This window comes from Marmota monax, unplaced genomic scaffold, assembly GCF_021218885.2.
Source record: "Marmota monax isolate L192 unplaced genomic scaffold, Marmota_monax_Labrador192_F-V1.1 WCK01_AAM20220418_F8-fsc00064, whole genome shotgun sequence".
Lineage (NCBI taxonomy): Eukaryota > Metazoa > Chordata > Mammalia > Rodentia > Sciuridae > Marmota > Marmota monax.
In genome coordinates, this window is record NW_026694542.1 from 6569609 (window position 1) to 6586743 (window position 17135).

Consider the following 17135-nt stretch of genomic DNA (forward strand, 5'->3'; position numbering starts at 1 on the left):
ACAGGGTCTCACTAAGTTACCCAGGCTGGCCTTGAACTTGCCATCCTACTGCTTTGGCCTCCCAAGTAACTGGGATTATAGGCATGTGCCATCATACTCAGTTATATTCCCCTTTAAAGCCACTGTTTTTGCCACTTCAGGTGAAGGGGTGATGGTATCAGAAAACTTATATTGAATGGGTTAGATTAAGAGAATTGAGTATGTATCACTTTATTACTCCTTTGTACATGTGTCAACCAAAAATGATAGTTCATTTCCTACCCAGTAGGGTGGTAGATCAGGGAAATATTATACACTGCTTTTGAGTTTTATCAAAGCACTTTCTCAAAATATCATATATCTTTTTGAGCTTAGAGATATGTTAGGTAGCTGATACTTAGGTACCTTTGTAACCAAACAGTACCTAGATATTGCTGGTTAATAACTCCATGTTATCAAAGAGATAGGGTCCTATTTTATTTCAGAGGCCCTTTATGAAATTTTCTGTTTATTCCTCACAACATCTTATGAGCAATATTCTATTGTTATCCTTGTTTTATAGATTAGGAAACTGAGGTGCAGAGCATTTTAGTCACCTGTTTATTCATGGTCCCTCAACTAGTTAAGTAAAAGAGCCTAGAAAATAATCACATAATAAATATTTTGAATAAACTGAATCTAAAATTATATTGATAGAATAAGACAAAATACATTTATTTAGTTAAGGACCAGCACAAAGTCCTACATTTGATATCAGAAGAGCAAGATGGGAAAGACATGTCTGAAGAGTGAGAATTACATGAAGGTTAACTATAAACTCAATAGGAGGTAATTAACATTTTAAACTTCATAGAAATAAAGTGTACAGAAGAGTGCTTATGGTGATCCTGCTTTGCTTGACCAAATAACTTATGCAATGGGTATCAACACAGGAGAATTAAGATAAAGATCTGTAAACTGTGATAGGTACAAACATCATTCAAATGATGCTTGATGTTGAGCCAGGTGCAATGGTGCACACATGTAATTCCACCGGCTTAGGAGGCTGAGGCAGCAGGATCCCAAGTTCAAAGCCACCCCAGCAGCAGAAGTGAGGTGCTAAGCAACTCAGTGGGACCCTGTCTCTAAATAAAATACAAAATAGGACTGGGGATGTGGTTCAGAGGTCAAGTGCCTCTGAGTTCAATCCCTGGTACCAAAAGAAAAACATGCTTGATGTTGAAAAGACAAGACAGAGCTTAACAAAGAAATTAGGACTGTATTGATTCTGTTTAACTGGGCAAAATATGGACCATGGACGGTTACATACTAGTCATGTTGGCAATCAAGTTTTAGATTTTGGAACATTTTGGATTTCAGATTTTTAGATTAAGAATACTCATACTATATTCACAATTACTAAAGTGTTAGAATGAATTGCCCTCATCTTCTACTCAGGAAAATACATCAAGATGCCCATCAGATATTATCCCCAAAATAACCTTAAATTCATTTTCACATGTGCTCCCTCTGTCTCTGTCTCTCTGTCTTTTTCTCTCTCTCTTTGGTGTTAGGGATTGTAAGGCAAGCACTCTACCATTGAGCTACACACTAGTTTTAAAGTTCGTTCTAATTCTAAAAACATCATAACAAGTTGTAACTAATTTATCACATCATTGCTTTTGGGAAGCATTTACTTTTATTTTTTGGTACTAGAAATTGAACCCAGGGGCATTCTGCCACTGAGCTATATCCCTTGCTTTTTTTTTTTTTTTTTTTTTCCTTCTTAATTTTGAGACAGAATCTCTCTTGCGTTGCTGAGGCTGGACTCAAACTTGTAATCCTCTTGTTTCAGCCTCCCAGGTTGCTGGGGTTATAGGCATGCACCACCACACCCAGCTTATTGACTTTAATTTTTTTGTAATACTGGGAGTTGAACCCAGGACCTCATGTATGGTAGGCAATTACTCTACCACTGAGCTACATCCCTAACCCCTTTTATTTTATTTTGAGACAGGGTCTCACTGAGTTTCCACAGCTGTCCTCAAACTTGCAATCCTGCTGCCTCAGCCTCCCAGATAGCTAAAATTATAGATGTGTGCCACCACATCCACCAGAAAACATGTTTTAAAGAGGCCCCAAGTATTGAGTGGCTGGTTGGATTAAATGACCTTTGAGATAGCTTTGAATTTTGCAGTGTATGGATAAGATAAAAGGTTTACTCAATACACACAATTTGAGTGCTTTATCAATCAGAGGTAATATGCATTATTAACTATAAATTTTTTCTTATCTTCAAGACGGACAGTGGGACTTATCAAACTATCATCTCTTAGACCTTGGACGGCCTCACCATTCCATACGATGTATGACTGTGGTACACGACAAAGTCTGGTGTGGCTACAGAAACAAAATCTATGTGGTTCAGCCAAAGGCCATGAAAATAGAGGCAAGTTTAAATCTGGTTTTTTTTGTACTTTGTGAATTTGTATTATCCAAAGACTAGAAGACTATTTTTTTTTTTTTCAGTTTCTATAGAGATTGTTTTCTGAATCTGTGTGTTTTAGGGACACATTAGTATTATTTTTGGATGTCTTAGCTTTCCGTGATATTTCAGCTCTTTTGCCTCTTTTGACTATAAGGTTGGGAAATGGGTGGGGTTTTTTGTTTTGTTTGTTGTTTTTTAAAGAAGATTCACACATGAATGTTAAAGTATGCCTGTGTTTATATCCATAGATGTATGTGTGTTTTATTTGAATACTTGATGCATGATCGTTTAACTATGGAAGGATTGGTTGAGAGGATTCCCAAGTTTCCACACACCACTCCATGTAAATCCAGGCACATCCTCATGTATATCACAAACTGAGAAATAGCATTACAGTGAGAATTTGTTGTTAAAACAAAAGGCTCGTATTATTGCTTTCCTAAAATGTTTTTGACACACTATATAAATTTATTATTAATAGGTTTTTTTAAAAGCTATTTATAGCAGGAAAATTTTTTTAAGGTGAAATTTCTCCTCCCAGCCCCAAATCCCATTCCCTTTCTGGAAGTTCCAAAATGTTATTTATTTTTCATCTCTATTTTTTATACAACATTGTGGATTCCTTTTTGTTTAATTATAAATAGAATATTGCTTCATTTATTATTCTATAGCAACACAAAATCCTGAGAGTCACAATCTTTCTGTTGAACACTGTCACACAGTATGGAGGTACCAGCATTACTTTCATAAAGTTACGTTGTCTACAGTGCTAAAGCTCAATGCCATTTGATTCTTTATTCTCCTTTTAATTTTTATTTTGTTTATGTATATGTGTATTTTGCATTCAAGATGAAAGAAATTGTGTATATGAGGGTAATCATATTAAGATAACTAGGCTCCCCTTTTTTTAAAAAAAAATACCTTTATTTTATTTATTTATTTTTATGTGATGCTGAAGATCGAACCCAGGGCCTTGCATATGCTAGGTGAACGCTGTACCACTGAGCCACAACCCCAGCCCCTAGGCTCCTCTTTTAATGAATAGTCTCCAAATTGTTGTCCAGATTAGCAGAGTTTTTAAACATGACCTTCTATGTAACAAAGTAACTATGACTGAACATCTCTCCTAGAAATCATTTGATGCACATCCCAGGAAGGAGAGCCAAGTGCGGCAGCTTGCATGGGTGGGTGACGGTGTGTGGGTCTCCATTCGTTTGGATTCCACACTTCGTCTCTATCATGCACACACTTACCAACATCTACAGGATGTGGACATTGAGCCTTATGTAAGCAAAATGTTAGGTAAGCTTCCATAGCATTTTCTCTTTGCCAATGAAAGAGAAGGTTTATTTATTTATTTGTGGTGCTGGGGATCAAATCCAGGGCTCTGGGCATGATAGGCAGATGTTCTACCACTGAGCTACATCCTCAGCCCTATTGATTGACTGACTGACTGATTGATTGATTGCAGTGCTAGGGATTGACCCCAGAGCCTTGCACATGCTAGGGAAAGCACATTCCCAACCTGATTTATGTTTAAATGAGCTACATTCCCAACCCTGATTTATAAACATGATCTAAGTAGACCAGTGAATAAGTTTCCCAGGAATGGTGAATTCTTATTATTGAAAGTATTCAGCAGATGTTCCAGTTGACCTTGTGGTTCTTGACCAAAGCTTAAGAATGTCTTTGACTCCTCTCATGCTTTCTACCTCCAGTCCATCGCCAAGAACTCTGTCAAATCTAAATAGACCTTAAATCAGTTCTTTATCTCTACCATGTTCCCCACTTGATAACCATGTACCTCCTAACTGATCTCCATGTTTCCACTGTCTGTTTTCTGCATAGAAACCAGCTTGCAAAAATTGCCCTGATACTCCTCCACTCTTCTCTTTAGGGGAGGTGACGTTTTGTCCCATAAGCAGAAGACTTTACGTGGTCTGGACCACTTTCCTTTCAGACTCTCTTTTGCTCACACTGACCCTCAGCTCAACAAGTGCTTTCCCATTTGGGGCCCTCACATATGCTGTAGCAAGTTCTTCTTGCTCTCTTTTTTACTTAGCTTTCAGGTCATAGCCTGTGTCCAATTCAGAAAAGATCTCTATTTGTGTCTTTTTTCTTCACAGGCTTATCATTGTGCTTATATGGGTATTACATGGTTATTGTTTACTATCTTTCTCCATAGACTGTAACCCCTGTGAAGGGCAGGGATCATCTCTGTCTTGTGCTCTGCTGTATTTTTAGCACCTAATCCAGTGCTGTATTTTTATTTGGAATATCATAAAGGACTATTTCATGAAGAAAGTTTGAGCCAGATCAGTGGCTTTTAGCCTTTTAGAATCATTGCCCTAGGAGAACATGACTCAACTGTGTTTCCTTGCCCTATAGTCAGGCATGTGGAAACAAACACTCTAACTATAAAGATGTACTCTTGACTATAGGTTAAAGATTCCCAGCTTAGGCTGAATCAGAGTTAAAAGTTCCTTTCTACACTGATTCTATGATCAGGCCCTCAAATTCTTATGAGTAGAATTTATGAGTGATTTATGGTATTTGTCTTCAGTGTATTATCTATTTAATCATTTTGATAACCGTGTATCTTCTTCAGTGACATACAAGTTTACGTATTCATATTGCTTTTCATATCCTAAAGTAGTCAAGGATCCTTGGGTTTTATTTCAGTTCTTCATGGGAGTTGCATTTTAATGTATTTAAATTAGTTTCTTTTGAAAATAAGTTATACAATTACATAAAATTATTATAATTATAAAATTCTTTTAAAATAAAAAAAAATTCTTTCTCCCTAAATTATTTATAGATGATATCCTAATATATCTAAACTACTTTAGAATCTAAATTTATAAACAAAGGAAAAGTATAAATTTTGTTAGCAAAGATTGTTTTTATCCACACAAATTTAAAGCAAATCAAAATTCTTCAGCTTGTAAAACCAAAGGACATTTGATTTCCCAAACTAGTAAACTGTTTTTTTGTTGGGGTTTTGTAGCTCCCTAATTAAATTCTGTATCATATTTCCTGATATATCTTATTTCCTGCGTACCTTCCTTCTGGATGATAATATAATGCCAGGTACTTTTAGAATTTTCTTTTTTCCATTAACCCTGACTTGTCAGATTGATGATAAGGCTAATAAGAGTTTGCTTTGATGTGCACCTTCAGCAAACATTCATCTAGCTCTGGTCACATTTTTTTTTTCCTCTGTTGTATTAATCCACCTATTCTAAGGGATTTGAAATCTAAAATTTGGTCTGCTTTGGTTTCTCAGTAAAATGTACTCCTTTCCACCCCCCTTACAGGTACTGGAAAATTGGGCTTCTCTTTTGTGAGGATTACAGCTCTTATGGTGTCTTGCAATCGTTTGTGGGTGGGGACAGGAAATGGTGTCATTATCTCCATCCCATTGACAGAAAGTAAGTACATTTTTAGATAATTGTCACAGGACAAATAGGAGAATTGTAGAAAATAATCATGTCCAGAACACACAGATAGAGGGATTGTTTAGATATTGTCAAATAAGTAGTAACTCAGAAAATCAAGCTGATGTTTCACTCTTTGTATGAAATGTATAAACTCTAGAGAGAGAAGAGCAGGACCAGTTTCAGAATTAAGTTTTTCATTGTAAGAAGCTCTTTTTCTCATTTCAGGAATCACAGCCCTATTTTGTTTTTGAAATAAAAGTTTAAGTCCAGTTTTCTTCAGTTTTAGTATACCAGTATCCATGAACACTGCCTATTGTTTGTCATAGTTTTCTATCTCCTAGGCCAGTAAATAGTCCAGCATGTCCCATTTCTTGTATTTGAGGCTTAAAAAAAGTTGTGGAAGAAGTTCCTCAAGAGGTCAGCAAGCCTTTCTTTGTACAAAAAAAAAAAAAATCTTCTGCTTGAAAATAATTTGATTTATTATTTTTGTGAGCAAAGTGTGCCTTGTGTATTTCTCATGTGATGTTCCATTACATCAGTCATGCATTAAGTGTTTTTGTGTTGCAGAATTCATGAGCAGGGAATGGTTTTGGGAAAAAAAATACCATAAGATAAGTTAATAAATACAGACCTCAGAGTTACAGTCACCCTACCCCTTCTTAGGGAAAGGGGAGGAAAGAGGACTAGAAGGAGAATTTGGAGCCTTGAAAGAACTCAAGTTCTTGATCCCAAGTGTATCTTCTTCAGTGACTTACAAGTCTATGTATTCATATTGCTTTTCATATCCTAAATAGTCCAGGATCCTTGGGTTTCATTCCAATTCTTCATGGGAGTTGCATTTTAATGTATTTAAATTAGTTTCTTTTTAAAATACACAGAAGAGAAGAAAAAATAAAGGGGAAATTTTAGCAGTTAGGAAATATTTCACATCAAGCTCTTGGATTTTTATTTGGATATACAAAAGTGGCTTTATGATTAAAGAAATCAAAATCATAGTAAATCAAATTGTGCTTTTTGAGCAGAGATGTTCTGTAGAGGCATTGGTGAGAACTTTGTTACTTGGTATTATGCCAAGTTGGATATTATTAATTTTGTTGGGGACCAGATAGAAGATGCTCAGAGTGATGGCTCACAGTAATGCCTCTCCTCCCTGTCATGCGCCTCTCCATGTCCCCTTTCCTCCTTTCTCACTTTAGCCGTAATCCTCCACCAGGGACGTTTACTGGGGCTGAGGGGTAAGTGCAGATCCTGAACCAAACTCTTCTTTCTGGCTTCTCAGCCACTGTGAGGCTGTTCCCTCTTCTCTAGAAACTCTTTTGAATGTTCTTCAATGTCACCCACTCGTAGTCACTGCCTTGCAGCAGACTTTTTTTTTTTTTTTTTTTAACGTTTGTTACATGGCCACCAACTGCTCAGCAGCTTAGTGTATTTATCATCTTTTGTTGCAGCTGAACTTTCTTTCAGACTTTGTTTTTCCTTCCAATAAAAACATGAAACATGTCTTAAAACTGTTATTAATCTACATTGTTTACTCTTGTTACCAACCATGTTTCTTTCATTCACTTACTGGTGGAATGGGGATGTTTTGTGAGTCTGGTTGTTCTGTAGTAACCCAGCAAACCATTAGTCTGATGTAAGTGAAGCTACTCTGTGGTTGTGGCTGGATTCTATTAAACAGCATTTCCTCTCAAGGGACATATTCTTACAGGGGGGAGAAAAATAAGAAGAAAAACTATTAGACTACATAATAGTTAGATTCCTTTAATGAGGACTTAAAAAAAAATAAACCAAACAGATACACCTAAGAATCAAATCCATTTTCTTTGGATAATTAAACTGATTTTTTAAAAAATCAATTGATGTGTTTAAAACATAAGTTTAGTTGCTAGACTGGCAAAATCCCCTACTCCATTTACTGAGGTACTTAAAAATAACTAGCATGCTATGTATCTCTTTTTTCCAGCTTTGCCTTGAATTGGCGTTGCTGCCCTTGTTTTACCTCAACTGGCTGTAGCTTTTAGATAATATCATAAGGATTAACCAGTAACCTTTTGCATTATTACTGTCTTCTAGGAAAAAAATAGTTGGCATTTGATTTTTTTTTTTTTTTAATTGCAGCAAATAAAACCTCAGGAGCAACAGGAAATCGTCCTGGCAGTGTAATCCGTGTATATGGTGATGAAAACAGCGATAAAGTGACTCCAGGAACATTTATACCCTATTGTTCAATGGCACATGCACAGCTTTGCTTCCATGGACACCGGGATGCTGTGAAATTCTTTGTGGCAGTCCCAGGTAAGTTAGATTATTCCATTGAGATGTTGCTTTTAGGTCTCTTGGTTCCACCACCTAGTCTAAAGCTAAGTACTAGAATTATAGGCAATTTCAATATAACACATGAAAGAAGTTCTATGATGACGTATGATAAAAGTGCTATAGGGTACTTGAATGAAGTTATTTTGCAATCTCTCCCCACCCCCCCAAAACCAAATTCCTTTGTTTTTATTTAAGATACTTGCTTACTTTTGAAAAGCAGGGGTAATCTGCCACATAGACTGCCAAAGATAGTCTTGACTTATGAAGGAAATCACTAGCCTCTTGTCATCCAGACCACATGCAAGAAGAAATGGGGAATGTGCTCTGGCGCCTTTAGCAGTGTTGTATTAAGGATGAGCTAGTTGCCTGGGAATGTGGGTTCTCCTTCTCCATCACTCACCTTGAGCAAGTCACTTAAACCTCTGATAGTTGTTTCCTTGTCTCCTGAATGGATGCCTACCCACTTCCTTTTTTTGTGAAAATTCCATTTGAATTTGTAAAACACAATTCAGACAACATGGTAGTAGTGATATTCAGGGGAAAAAAAAAGTTCTGTCCATTGGGAATACTAAAAATTATGTTACTCACCCATGTTTTTTAACTTTTTTTCTCCTAAAAGGGAAGTTTAGGAGTTAGATATAATTCAAATTTGAGCCAGGATGCAGTGGCACGGGTCTGTAATCTTCGAAACGTGGAAAGGATTGCATACTCAAGGCCAACCTCAGCAATTTAGTGATGTCCTATCTTAAAATTAAAAGTTAAAAGGTATGGGGATATAATTCAGGGTAAAGCACTCTGGTTTCAATTCCCTATACCAAAAAAAGTTCAAATCTGACTTTGTGTAACGTAGAAATAATAGTGTTTTTGTGTTTTTGTCACTGTTCTCCAGAGAAAGAAAACCAACATGTGTGGAGAGTTGGGGGTATGTGGAGAGAGTTTTTAAGGAAATGGCTCATGTGGCTGGCAAATTTGAAATCCGTAGGGCAGGCCAGCAGGTTAGAGACCCAGAGAGGAGTTGATGTTGCATCTAAATTTGAAACCAGTCAGGGGCCCTCAGTATTTTTCTTTTAAGTCTTTCACTGATTAGGTGAGACCACCTACATAATGAAGGGCTTTACTTTAAACATTAAGCATATCTTTAAAATACTGTCACAGCAATATCTGGTATTTGACCAGATATCTGGACCCATTGATCTAGCCAAAATGACGCATAAAATTAATGATCACATGTCCCAAGGATGTTCCAAAGACTAAATGATTAAATGTACATAAGACAAGAGCTGGCATATGGTAGTCCAACCAGTTGTTCAATTATTCTTCACATGATAATGAACCTCCTGAAACCTCATTTGTACATTTATGAGTTCAAAGCTAGCCTCAGTCATTTTCTTAGGATAAATTCCTAGAATGAACATTGTGATAATGGTGTTTTAGATTTTTCTGTGTTTTTGTGGTACTTGATACCTGGGGCCTGGCACATACTAGACAAGCACTACCACTGAGATATATATATCCCCAGCCTTTTTAATTTTATTTTGAGACAGAGTTTTGCTGAGTTGTCCAGTCTGGCCTCAGACTTGGGATCCTCCTGCCTCAACCTCCCAAGTGGCTGTGATCATAGGCATGTACAGAATGTATATGCGTGTATAGGCAACTAACAGAATTTTCTCTTTTTTAGAAAATATAAAGAAATTTAGAAAATATAAAGTCCATGTTTTTGCATAAAAATCAAGTTTATTTACTTAATCATAATATTTGCATGTCTAAATAAATGTGTTTGGTTTTATTCATTCTCCAATTGATGAGCTGCTGCGTTTCTGTTCCCATTTTTTCAGTATTAAAAACAATACCATTGCCGGGAGCGGTGACACACACCTGTAATTCCAGCAGCTGGGGAGGCTGAGACAGGAGGATTGTGAGTTCAAAGCCAGCCTTAGCAACAACGAGGCGCTAAGCAACTCAGTGAGATACTGTCTCTAAATAAAATACAAAATTGGTCATGTGGTCCCGAGTTCAATCCCTGGTACCCCCAACCCCCAAAAAAATACAAACCAAAATCATAATACCATTAAAAGGTAAATAAATACTTCCAGGCATTGTGGCACACTTCTATAATCCCAGCAACTTGGGAGGCTGAGGCAAGAGAATCACAAGTTCAAGATCGGTCTCGGCAATTTAGCAAGAGACCCTAAGCAACTTAGTGAGACCCTGTCTCAAAATAAAAAATAGAAAGGTTAGTGACAAAGTGCCCCCTGGGTTCAATCCAAAAAAAAAAAAAAAGTACCAAAAAAAAAAAGACATTTAAAAAAAATGATGGTCCTTCTTATGCATATGTATAAGACTTTTCTATTGGGTATAAATTTAAAAGTAGAATTGGCAACATTTGTGTGTGTGTGTGTGTACATGTACATGTGAAGCCAGTTGGCCCTAAAGATTAAAGAATTTTGGTTATCCTTATCATACCATTGTTTTGTTTTTGTTTATTTTTTTATGTGGTAATGAGGATCAAACCTAGTGCCTCACATGTGCGGCACTACAACCACAGCCCCAACCATCGTGTTTATCCTTGTCATACCTTCATATCCTTGCTTCTGAAGCAGAACTAACTAGTCTACTAATATAAGTTATTTCTAATAAGCTTGATTTCTTCTAGAAAATGCTTAAATCAGATCTTAATGAAGCCCTGTAGGGATACATCATACTGTCCTATCCACTTTCTTTTTTTTGCGGGGGGGGGGGTTATTGGGGATTGAACTCCGGGGCACTTGACCACCACTGAGCCACATATCCCGCCCTATTTTGTATTTTATTTAGAGACAGGGTCTCACTGAGTTGTTCGGCGCTTCGCTGTTGCTGAGGCTGGCTTTGAACTCGCGATCCTCCTATCTCAGCCTCTTGAGCTGCTGGAATTACAAGCATGTGCCACTGTGCCTGGCTTGTCCTATACACTTTTTTAAGATAAATTAATTTTTTAATTTAGAGTATATCATGTCATATAACAATGTCCTGCTAGCTTCTGGAGTCATGGTCTGGGTAGTTTGACCAAAAGACAGCAGGTTCTGGCAAGAAAAAAAGTATATAGTCAAAGCTTTCTAAAAGGGATGCCTTGGAGACTATTCATTTATTCACAGTGTGAATAACATTTAAAGGTTTTTATCTATCATTTCATGATCATGGGTTTTACTGTAGAACTAAAGCTTTAGAACAAATGGAGCAATTAGCAATTTTATCTATATACTCTAAACTAAAAATAAGATATACTTAACTATGAAAGGAAGGCCATGGATTTGAAATAAATTTAAGTATTAATTTAAATATGCAAATCAATAAGGCTTCAATTGAAGATTATTCTGTCTCATAAACAAATGCAAACATTTCCTTTCAGGAGAGAGACCTTTCTACTGTCCCTCAAACCAGAAGGTAGAGATTGTAATAATTTGAAAACAGGCAGCTAAGACCCGCCTTGCCATACATATCCTACACTGATTTTGGATCTATTTCCTCTTCAGATTGAAAGATTGAATGACTGGGGTTGTGGCTCATTGGCAGAGTGCTTGCCTAGCATGTGTGAGGCACTGGGTTCCATGCTCAATACCACATAAAAATAAACAAATAAAGACATTCTGTGCATCTATAACTACAAAAAAAAATTTTTTTTAAAGATTTTCAGATTGAGACCTTATGACTTTCTAATCATTGTTTTCTGATCATGCAGAACTTTATAGCATCCCCAGTACTTTGTACTGAGCATGTATTTGCCAGTTTGTTTAACTCTGAAAAAATTCAGAGAGAAAGAATAAAATACTATGCCCTGTCCTCGTCTGTGATATAAGTAATATGTACTTCTGCTCCTGTGTAAAATAGGTCAAGTCATTAGCCCACAAAGTGGCAGTAGTGGCACAGATTTAACAGGTGATAAAGCAGGACCATCTGCACCGGAGTCCAGCAGCCAGACACCCTTGAAGTCTATGCTTGTCATCAGTGGAGGAGAGGGCTACATTGACTTCCGGATGGGTAAGTCTTTGGTTCTGGGGGCTCAGTTTCCACAGTGTTCTGCAATGTGGACTTTCAGCCATAGTAAATAGAAACCACTCTGATAATAATTTCTATGATATTCTCTTTAAATTCTTCGCTTGAAGAAGGATTGTATATTTCTTTTTTGCCTTCTTTCTGCCTCTGTGTATGTATGTATATGTACATACACACACATTTCTTTTCATACCAAAGTGTATTTGTTCGAAGGAATATGAGAAATAGCAAGAAGTGGTCATTAAGTTTCATGTGAAGACCTGGAATCTAAAGACCCAGGGCAAATCATTCTACTACAGTTTTCTCACCTGCAAAATGAAGAAAATAAAAATACTGTATAAAGCAGCACTCATATCAAAAGTGATTTCACCTGTTGTTTTCTTTTTGTATATTAATTGATAATCTACCATGTCAGACTTAACTTTGAGATGTGGAAACAAGTCAGATAAAGCCTCCCTCTAATAGCTTATAGAACAATACAGGCTGAGGACATGTCAGTATTAAAATGTTATAAATGCTCTGGTAAAGAGTAGTCAGTTCTTCCCATGGGTGGGGAGAGAAGGAAGTCAAGAAATGGTGCTTGAAGTGACTCATCACTGAATAGTGTTAGTCTAAAGGATCAGGTTGGGAATGGACTGGGGAAGGCTGAGGATTGGCATTCCAAGGTAAGAGAATGTCTTGACCAAAATTTAGAGAGGCAAAACCATTTTAACTGAAGAAAAAACATTTTTAAATGACAGGAACATGGAGTAGAAAAGAAGTGTGAATTTCTAGTCTAAAAAGTGAGGGAGGAACTGGATTATGAGAGGCCTTTATTTACCAGATTTTCACTTTATCTTTCAAGAAAAGGAGTATTGCTGGAGGCCTTTAAATAGAGGTGCAATGTGATTAGATCTGTGTGGAAGGTGGATTGAAGGTTCAAGACTAAAGAGAAGTGCAGCATTGGGGCTAGCTCATTGGTAGAGCACTTGCCTTGCACGTGTAAGGGTACTGGGTTCGATCCTCAGCATCACATAAAGATGAGTAAAGATACTGTGACCATCTACAACTAAAAAAAAATTTTTTTAAAAGATAGGGAAGCAAGTTAGAAAAAAATGAATACCTGAGTGAGGTAGGGACAGTGGGAATACAGAAGCAGCATGATGAAGAATTGTTACCTAGTGGGATGTGGCAAAAGAGAATGATCCATTCACTCAGAACTCCAAACAGAGGCAGCAAATCCAGAGGAAAAGAGTAGTGCTTAGTAAACTGTAAAGCAACGTGCCAATGTGAATTTACCAGCTATAAATAGACTAACCTAAAAATCTCAGTGATTTGAAAAGCTTCCAAACATAAAGTACTGAATGATTTTTAAAGAATATAAAAATATAGATCAGTGATAGATTATTATTTTAGATAAGAATTCTGTAAAAATTTAAGGTCATTTAAATTACAGTGTGCCATATGCAACTAGTGTAAAATCTAATGCAAGAGATTTTACAGAATATCTAATACAAGAGGCTTCTAGACATAATTTTAAGGAAGGAGAAGTAATGCTTAGAAATTGATTTGATCCCGTTAATATCGCCAGGAATGGATTAGTTTCAAAATGTTTTAAATAATTAATAGTACAGCATTTCTTTATAGAAAGTAATGATAAGGACTCCACTTGGCTGGGATGATCTCTATAGATTTTTCTTGGAATACAGCAGGCACTTGGAACCATACGATGAATATGGTAGAGCCTGACAAGATGGCACACTCCCTGTAATCCCGATGACTCACAAGTCAAGGCAAGCAATTTAGCAATTCAGCAATTTAGCAAAGGCCCTAAGTAATTCAGTGAGACACTGTTTTAAAATAAAAATTAAAGAGAACTGGGGATGTAGCTCAGTGGTAAAAGCTCCCCAGAGTTCAATCCACAGTACCAAAAAAAAAAAAAAAAAAAAAAAGAATATGTTAGTAAAATCTCTGTAGTTTTTCTATTTCCACTAAATTCCTTCCATTGTAGCTCCTGAGACTAGCATAAAAATTGCTTAACTAGATTTGGCAATATCTCTAGTAATCCAGCCTGAAAAATAAACTTGTCTTTAAGTATAAATTAATTATGGTTTTTTTTGTTGTTGTTGTTTTGTTTTTACCGGGTATTGGAACTCAGGGGCACTCGACACTGAGCCACATCCTCAACGCTTTTTGGTATTTTGTTTAGAGAGAGGATCTCACTGAGTTGCTTAGGGCCTCGATAAATTATTGAGGCTGGCTTTGAACTCATAATCCCCCTGCCTCAGCCTCCTGAGTTGCTGGGTTTATAGGCACGCACCACTGTGCCCTGTTATAAAATTAAATTTGGGGGGATTGGGGGGAGCCAGGATTTAAACTTAGGGACATCAACCACTGAGCCACATCCCCAGTTCTATTTTGTATTTTATTTAGAGACGGAGTCTCACTAAGTTGCTTAGGGCCTCACTGTTGCTGAGGCTGGCTTTGAATTCGAAATCCTCCTGTCTCATCCTCTGAAGATGCTGGGATTATAGGCTGTGCCACACACCTGGCTTATAAATTAATTTTTGTAGTGAATTAAAAAAAATTGGGGCTGGGGATGTGGCTCAAGCGGTAGTGCGCTTGCCTGGCATGCGTGCAGCCCGGGTTCGATCCTCAGCACCACATACAAAGATGTTGTGTCCGCCAAATACTAAAAAATAAATAAAATACAAAAAAAAAATTGGAAGGGCTATGACCCCCATTCTAAGTCATCATTGGGGAAGCCAGGCTGTCATAGAAGTGGAGTGGGGAGGGATGTGGATCTCTCGCCATCCCTGAGACCCTCAGTTGTGGCAAACCAAGTCTGGAAGGTAATATTTAGAAAATGACCAAACACACACCTCCTGGTGCAGATCCTAAGCAATTAATTGGAAAGGACTGGAACAGTAAGGGAAATTGGGTCACAAGCTGTTTAGTCACTCTCACCTTGCAAACCGGGATTTGGAGTGGATCAGTTACGAGATGTCAGTCTAGAAACATACTGGCAATCAGATGGGTCCCAGCCTCATTTAGTGAACATCCAGTTCAGCAACTTGAATTGGTAGAACCAAATGGCTGGATTCATGTTCCCTTAACTGATAATCATAAGAAGCCAACTCGAACATTCATGATACAGATTGCTGTTCTAGCCAGTCACCAAAATGGGAGAGATACCCACATGAAACAAATTAAAATATACACATCAGTAGAAGAGAGCTCTTTTGGTAAATTTCCTAGATGTATAACTATCGATTTCATGATGTATCGATCAATAAGGTGACTTTAAATTGGAGCAAAAGTGATGAATCCTTTGTTTTCTTCTGTTATTACATTTTATGTTGGATATCTTTATTGAAAAATGCATCAGTTATTTTACAATTTTGTATACACTTCAAAGTATTTTAACTTCGATAAATAAATTTTGGGTCATATTGAAAAAAATGAAATTAATTTTTTGTTGTTGTTGTTCTGTTTCCTTTTTTATTTCCTGCAATATTTTAACAATGACAAACAGATCTCCATCGGTTCTTTATTTTTTTTAATGTTGTAACTTGAATTGAGACTGTTGGAAACAGGATAAAATAGAATCTTCAAAACAACTCAGAAAACAAGTACCAACAACTTTTTGTCTCAACAGCTATTAAGAGCCAAGCCTAATTTTTTTTTTCACATACTAACCATGTTGATTTTTTAGTTCAGAAAATGAATTTTATCTCTGTGATTTGGCATTCTTGTGGGACAAGGGCAGAAATTAGTGGGGTGGATAAGGGAGGGAGTGGCCTGCAAAGAAAGATGCAAATAATCAAGATTGTTTCTCTTACACTATTTCTATTTTTTATTCTATATTTTTTTGTGTGTAGCTGAAATTCAGGTGGACACATTAGAAAATTTTAGAACATCAGTAGAATATCTTTGTTCTTTGGTATGCATATTTTTAGGATTTTGCTGAAGAATTCATCCCACCAGACAAGTTGTCACTAGGTTGTGTCAGAATAACCCTGCTCTGTACAAAAGTTAACTGATGTGAGCATGGAGAGGAGTGAGTGCGCCCACTACCTCATTCATCACATTCACTTAGCCACCTTGCAGAGGACCTGTGGCCTCCCTACTGCCCCAACCTTTTTTGTTTCTCAATCTTTACCATATGCTGTTAATTCATCACCTGTCCTAAACCTGAAAATCATGGGAAGAAAAGCCTAGTTTAGCAGGTGATGAATTTGCTGTCTTTCAGGGAGACTTTTAATGGGTTATCTTCCGTTGAAGAACTTTTCTTCTGTCACTTGATTTAATAAACTGTTTGGATTTGGGATTTAGTTAGTTTGTGTGCTCTGTCTCTTTGTGCACACTTATAGCATTATTTAATCTTAATTCTTTTATTTTGTTATTGGTACTGGGGATTGAACTCAGGGGCACTTGACCACTGAGCCACGTCCCCAGCCCTATTTTGTATTTATTTCATTTAGAAACAGGGTCTCACTGAGTTGCTTAGCACATCACTTTTGCTGAGGCTGGCTCAGCCTTCTGAGGATCAAACTTAGGGCAAACACTCTTCTAGTGAACTGTATCTCCAGCCCCAGCTGTCCATTTTGGATGAACACAGATTTGGACAGCTTTGTTGTCTTAGCTTCCCTTTTCTGTTAACATCAGTGTGCAGATGTATTGCAATGTCTTACCAACATACTATGGTGAACTCGTTTTTGTAAGTATAGGGGAAAACGAATAAACCTTTTCAAAGCTCTGTAATGACTTGCATGAGTGGGTGAAGATTCTGACTTATGGTATTTCTTTTACTGTTTTTCTGCAATGGAAGTCAGACAAGTTTTGTGCATCTATGCATAGGCTAACCATGAGCATTATGTAATTCAAATAGTTCTATATTTCCCATGTTAATCTAACTTATCATC

The 17135-nt window shown here is 37.0% G+C and overlaps 1 protein-coding gene and 1 pseudogene across 8 annotated transcripts in view; both read left to right on the top strand.

Moving 5' to 3' along the window:
* The window catches only part of Spag9 (sperm associated antigen 9), a 134094-nt gene that overhangs the window by 112323 nt on the left and 4636 nt on the right, over positions 1–17135 (top strand). For 5 of the 8 annotated variants that reach the window (XM_046420624.2, XM_046420626.2, XM_046420628.2 and 2 more), the window contains 6 exons: positions 2259–2407; positions 3577–3748; positions 5764–5877; positions 7083–7121; positions 8005–8181; positions 12067–12216. In XM_046420624.2, the coding sequence (XP_046276580.1) occupies positions 2259–2407; positions 3577–3748; positions 5764–5877; positions 7083–7121; positions 8005–8181; positions 12067–12216 (801 nt within the window). The remainder of the gene's footprint in view (positions 1–2258; positions 2408–3576; positions 3749–5763; positions 5878–7082; positions 7122–8004; positions 8182–12066; positions 12217–17135) is intronic. The other 3 variants (XM_046420625.2, XM_046420627.2, XM_058571509.1) reach the window with 1 other exon arrangement.
* On the top strand, positions 12229–17133 carry LOC124076585 (anaphase-promoting complex subunit 10-like; annotated as a pseudogene).